Raw genomic sequence first — 6,326 nt, 5'->3', positions numbered from 1 at the left:
GCTTGGCTCCATTGGAACAGGGGAGTTTATGTGCCGTTCGGCGTGGCTTCAAGAGCTGATAACACCGGTTCGCTCCACGAAACAGTTAATGAAGTATGCATCTGGCACACAGTTTGAACTTGTCCCTGCAGAGCTAGCCGGTGACTCAAGCCAATGGCTGATTAAAAATTCAGTCCCTTCATCCATCCATCCCCACCAAACATATAGTTTGTGTGCTCGCCACTTGGTGTCGCCTTTGTGTGGTAAAGGTAGGCTCAGAGAAAAGATGGGAAAGCTTCCTTTTATTTCGTTTGTTGTTTTTTTTAGTTCCTCATATGCCATCTATTTCTCTTACGCCCGTGATAAGTGTGAGGAAATAGAGAAAAAGAAATTGCTATTGTGTGTTTTAAGCTCGTTGGTTTTAAGAGAAAGGGGAGAAAGGAGGTTCGTGAGAAATGTGGGCTAGATGGCGCACGCTACCGCCCTTCAAAAATAGTTACAGCGGTACCACGTTGAGCGGTATAGCCATGGCACAGAGCCCATCAACGAGCCCATGGTCGCCATGGTCCTCTGCCTGCCGAAGGCACGGAAGCACAGTGGGCACAAACTGGCACAAACTTTTCGCGTACGCACTGTACGAATTACGAATCACAGGCATTCACAGGTGTGTGTGTCCGTGTACAGTACCTAGAGGTGTACCGTGGTACACGAGCGGTCGAACCGTCGGGTGAAGAACCTTGTGTCTCGTGACCTGACATTTCGCGCACAAGTACAACCAAGTACAACGTTGGCGTTCGACAAGCGTTTAGTTGAGTGTGGTTTCTTTTGACACTTGCACTAATCCGGTCTGCATTCGGTGGCAGCCGTCATTTTCGTTTGTGTGCGTTTCTGAGTGCAGTTACGGCGCTGCAGCATTAATGTCGACATGGTGAACAAGTGCTGTGTGCCCGGGTGTCGCGGCAATTACGCGTCAGGACCTAGAGTGGCCGTGTTCCAGTTTCCCCAAGACGAAGACCTGCGGAAGGCATGGCTGCACGCTATATCACGACCAGGTTTCGTTCCTTCGAAACACTCCACGGTGAGAAATTCTCCAGCCTTTCCAATCCTCATTCGCTTTGCAGACTGACAAGTAGCATTGTAGTTACTAAGGCCTCCAAGCGTAACTCTCGCGTAACATCTCATCACACTCAAGTAGCACTTGGCAATAAAAAGTTGAACTTGCCTTTCCCTAGGTATGCGAACTTCACTTCACGGACGACGACATCGTTCGAGAGATATATGGTGTCGACGTTGCTACCGGAAACGAGGTGACTGTACCCAGGAAGCCCCGCATTCGTCCACACGCCATTCCATCGAGGTTCTGTTCAAGTCACGTACTGAGCGCGCAGAAAGAGGCAGACACGATTCGCAGCGTGCAAGGTCTGGCCGACTACATGAAAAGCCAACAACGCTCTGCATTCTGGCACATGGTTGAAGGCAGTGAACGCCTCCTCTTCATGCACATTGTTGAAGATGCAGCGCCATGGATCAAATATTCGATTGTCGTGAAAGCCAACTTGACTCTCACCTTTCATGTAGTTAAGACGCCAGTCTTGAGGCTGGGACCAGACTTGCGCATTCCGACCGTCGCAAAGAGCAAGGTTGCAATGGTGGAGCTCCTCGAGAGCATTGAGAAGTGGGATGGTGACCCCAGTTCAGGTTCTGAAAGTTTGGACAAGGACATCTGCAATACTATTCGTTTGTTGCTTGGCAAGTTGTCTGCAAAAGCAACGAAAGACAAGGCCCATGTCATTGAGTTCCTTGGTGAGCAGTTGGAACAACTCTCGGCAAACAAGCGGCACAAGGGTTACTCAGTTGACCTCACGGTGTTTTCCTGCCTTCTTTTTACCATATCACCTCATGCTTACAAGTACATCCGCAGCTCTGGAAGCGTTATTCTGCCACACCCGATCACCATCCGATCGACGTGCTCGTCTTTTGGAAGCAATCTCCAACCAGAGCACCACAGCGCAACATTCCTCGGCTACGTGGCGAAGAGGATCTCCGATTTGGAGGATCAGCATCGTTTCATGGTCTTGCTGGTGGACGAGATCCACATCGAACCTTACTTTGAGTACAAAGGAGGCATCACTGGTGCGACACTCAACTCCGCGGAAGCGGCTAACAGCATGCTTGTCTTTACGGTCCAAAGCCTCACATGCCAATTCAAAGAAGTGGCACACATGGTCCCTGTACAAAAAGCCAGCGCGCAGTATCTGCACAAGTTGCTGAGAGACGTGATTTGTGGGCTGGAGAAAAGAGGGTATAGGGTTGCTTGCATTGTAAGCGGCGACACCTCGGTGAACAGGAAGGCAGTGTCCCACTTCACGTCGCCTCCGACCAGCGGATTCGTCTATCCACACCCGTCCGATCCTGCAAGGCCGCTGTTCTTTGTGATAGACCCAGTGCACATACTCAAGAGCATACGCAACGATTGGCTCGACCAAAAGAACGACCTGCTTGGGTTTTTCTTTCCTGAGTTCAAGCCTGGGCTGACACAGGCGCAGGAGTTGTTGTGCGCATCGTTTGCAACTGTCAGAGAGGCATACAACTTGGAGTGCGACGACCAGATGAGGTACCTCAACGTGCCGAGAGAAGCCCTTTACCCGTCGAACGTCGAAAGACACGACTTGAAACTCACTTTGGAGATTTTTAACAACACACTGCCCAAGGCACTTCGTTCTCTCGGAGTGATGTACGACGTAAAATTCCTCAAGGGAACTATGGCCTTCATCGAGATCATAGTCAAGTGGTGGAGAATCGTGAGCATGGTAGTTCCAGGAAAAACGAGGAAAGACCAACACCAGAACCCGGCATCATCTTCAGAGGATGATCCCAACGTGGACTTCCTGTACAAGCTCCTGGACTGGCTGGACGAATGGAAGAGCAAAGATCTGGACAGTGGTATGCTTTCCAAGGATACCCACACTGCTCTTCAGCAGACAACTCATGCTTTTGTGGAGGTCATCAGCTACTGCTTCACCGAGCTCAAGCTGCCCTATGTCCTCCTGGGGAAGATTCGGACCGACAGCTTAGATGAGCGCTTTGGGACGTACAGGAAACTGGCTGGCTCCCAGTATCACATGTCCATAAGGCAGCTTTATGAAGACGAAGACGAAGTGCTGCTGCAAAACACGCTGCCGACGATTGCCGATGTTTGCGAAGCAGATGGAGACGAACGGTGGGAGGACCTTCACAAACGAGATCACTTGTTGCTTCCTGACCTTGATGCAGACGTAACCGAAGAGGCACTGTCAAAAATAAGAGATGTCCTCCCTGTCCTGGTCTATGTGGCCGGACATGCAGTTCACGCCACCCTGAAAAGGCTGAGTTGCGCAAACTGCAGAGCTGCATTGACAATAAACAAGATGATCACCATCCCTGTTGAACAGCAACACTGCGAACTTGTCAAGGAACTGGGAGGAGAAGGACTTCTTTTCCCAACAATGTTTGCAGTAAATGCCGTCGTGTACAGCTATGTCGTCATTGAGGAACTGTCGAAGCAGGCAGAATTCTTGAAGGTGCCGAACCGGCACCATTTTGTCACGGATTTCGCTGTGGAGCTACTATCCAACAAAGAGCTTTCTGACATCAATGTCTGCGATAATGGACACACGAGCGAGCTTTTACTGAGACACGTGTTGTGGTGCAGCACAGACATTTTACTGAAGAATTTTTTCTGCAATGTGAGCGTAGAAACTGTTGTTTCTAGTGCTAGATCGAGGAAAAGGAAAGCCCAGTAACTTCCTTCACATTCCCGTACTGCATATGCTGAAAACTGCAGAAGAGAGTGCAATTGCTTTTTTGTAAATACTTCTCTTTAACTTAACGACAAAATATTTTCTGGCTCAAGTCACAGATGTTTGTCACAAAGTCTGCATCTGTCACAAGTTACACATGTAAATAAAGGCCTTGTACCTCAAATGTTAGGTAACATTTTGAACTACAAAAAATCTTGCTATATCACTAAGAGACTCCTTTACTCTTGTGACAATTCCTTCAGCGCTATACTGCAGTGTTAAGCGCACAGTGTTGTGCCAAATTGCGTCATGAAGGAAAGTGCTACATCTAGTGCTAAAATGCCATTTTTGCTAAGAAATGCGCTGCACCTGTGCCGAGATGGGCTTAAAGAAAAAAAAAAAAAAGTTTTTTTTTATTGTAGAACTTTGTATTTAGAGAAGTAGAAGGAAAGAAAAATGGTACAAATATGAATTTCGCAGCGTCTCTACTCGCCGTATAGTTTGCCTCGTCTTTGGTCAGAGAACAGTTGAAGGCTGGAACATATCAACTACAAACACACTTGCTGAAAGTGGAGGTCACACGTCATTTGCAGTACTTGATTGTTTTAGCCAATGAAAGAACACAGACAAGATGATGAATGCAATGATATTGCTCTTGGATGCTGCAAATCAACTGGCCAGAGCCATTGATGCTGGGCACCAACTGCTCTGGCCGGTTGATCGCCGACATCATCTAAATTTCCAGACAATGTCGTCGATGCCGCGAACCAACAGTCCCGAGAAAACTTCCAAATAGTAAGATTGCCAATTGCGGCTACTGTGATAAAACAAAACCAGGGTTTTCTACCCCTGATGAGATCACTCAATTATCATGTCTGCCATATGCCTTCGTTGCGTGACTGCAGAGTACCTTCCCCGCCTCATCAGCGTGTGCGCATCAAGCTTCATAGCGTTGCACCGGAGTGCTAGGAGCAGCGGCTGACCAGGCCTGGCTTAGCACAAATTATGCTCAGGATTATTACAGGTCGACCTTCTTTGTCAAGTTACTCTAATTTAAAGAAATACTGAGCAGAGAAAGACAGAAGAAGACACTGGTCTGTATAAATTTGAATAAATACGGTAGTAACGATAGTCCCTCCGCACCTGTCCATCGAAAGAGCAGCAAACTTTGATGACACTCTGGTTCCTACGTCACTAAGGGGCAGTGTCGCCTCTAAAGCATAACTGTAAGCTTTTAAAATGCTCTTGTGTGGTTGTTTTTGCAGTTTATGATATAAGAGTCTCGAGTTTCGTAGGTTCATTAAACTTGTGGGACGCACTTTTATTGGTAGACGGGTTAGCAGATATGCTGGTTCTTGATTGAAAAGGTTTACTCCGACTTAACAAATTAATAACAACGGTACAGTTGTTTCGCCACCTCTGCAGGTGGCATCTTCAGTATACACTGACACAAACGAGGCTGGTCGACCTCGCCTCGTGTGTGTCAGTGTATACTGAAGATGCCACGTACCTGCGTAGGAGGCAAAACGTCTGTACCTTTTTGTTGTTAATTTGTTAAGTCGGAGTAAACCTTTTCAATCATGAATTCAGCCAGCTTTTGGAACATTTTTGCATGCTGGTTCTTGCTGGCATTTTAAAGAAATTATATTTACAGGCTAAACAAACTACCAAGTGTAAAATGGAAAGGGGAAAGGATTTAGCCCAATGAAGTGTTGCACTATGATCCACATTTCAACCATGTTTTACTACCCACTATAAATTAAACCTACTCAGACTAGAGCCTTATTTAAGAAGACTGTTCCTGTTACGCCCTATCTCTTCTTGTCACAAACAATAATAATATGCTCGAAGGAACCCTTGATCGCTATCATAAATGAATTTATTTCGAGATGCAATCACTGTACCTAATTCTCATGTGATGTGCTGACAGATGTTGGCATCTGCTCCAAAAGCGTCGGTGGCTGCTCCAAACCAATATTTTGCCTGCTACAGAACCTGCTGCAAAAAGGTTGAATGCCACTTCCATCACTGAGAGCGCTGCAGCCCCTCTCTTCTAGGATGGCGTTAGTGTAGCGACTCGGGGCTTTAAGCCTGAGCGCCTAAGGGAGAGCGAGTGCGTCATGATCAAGATTTGTGCATAGTGAATTCACTGCACAAAGTCATTCTTGCAAGGTTTGATTGTCAGGCTTAAAAACTAACAAATGTGTTCTTATAAAGTGTGCTTATAGTATTAAAAAAACTTTCCTTGCTGTATATTGTCCAGTAAGTAAGCAAAATGCGATTTGCCATTCTTTCCGCATTTGGATGTGGGATGTCTGCATATATTCGGCGTCAACGTTTTTGTACAGTAATGTCCAGGCAATCGTATCATCCACAGTGGTGCAGCCCCGCACTGGTGCAAGAAAATGGGACTTTTGTCTTGCACTTCATTCGCACCCGCTGCCGTGGAAAAGAGATACCAAGGGAACCCACATGCTTGTGCAAGTAGCTTCGACAGTGTTGGAGCGCTGCAGAAACTATGCTAACCTCGACAAAGATGTTAACATCAAGTATAGTGCGTTAACTGCG

At 46.9% G+C, this 6,326-nt stretch overlaps 1 protein-coding gene across 1 annotated transcript; it reads left to right on the top strand.

Annotated features, from left to right (window-relative positions):
• The first annotated feature begins 528 nt into the window (after positions 1-528).
• On the top strand, positions 529-4,230 carry LOC115329102. Its single transcript, XM_029990579.4, has 2 exons — positions 529-1,057; positions 1,212-4,230. Exons 1-2 carry the CDS (start codon positions 905-907, stop codon positions 3,759-3,761), a joined length of 2,703 nt encoding a protein of 900 aa, XP_029846439.3. The 5' UTR covers positions 529-904; the 3' UTR covers positions 3,762-4,230.
• The last annotated feature ends 2,096 nt before the right edge of the window (positions 4,231-6,326 follow it).

This window comes from Ixodes scapularis, unplaced genomic scaffold (genome assembly GCF_016920785.2).
Source record: "Ixodes scapularis isolate PalLabHiFi unplaced genomic scaffold, ASM1692078v2 PGA_scaffold2__306_contigs__length_199485367, whole genome shotgun sequence".
In the NCBI taxonomy this organism is placed as follows: domain Eukaryota; kingdom Metazoa; phylum Arthropoda; class Arachnida; order Ixodida; family Ixodidae; genus Ixodes; species Ixodes scapularis.
Note: the sequence above shows the minus strand (reverse complement) of the source record. Positions and strands in the feature narration are given on the sequence as shown.

Coding starts and splice junctions, on each gene's coding strand:
- LOC115329102 (XM_029990579.4), top strand. CDS start 905: ATGGTGAACAAGTGCTGTGTGCCCGGGTGTCGCGGCAATTACGCGTCA. Junction 1,058..1,211: donor TTCCTTCGAAACACTCCACG/GTGAGAAATTCT, acceptor GCCTTTCCCTAG/GTATGCGAACTTCACTTCAC.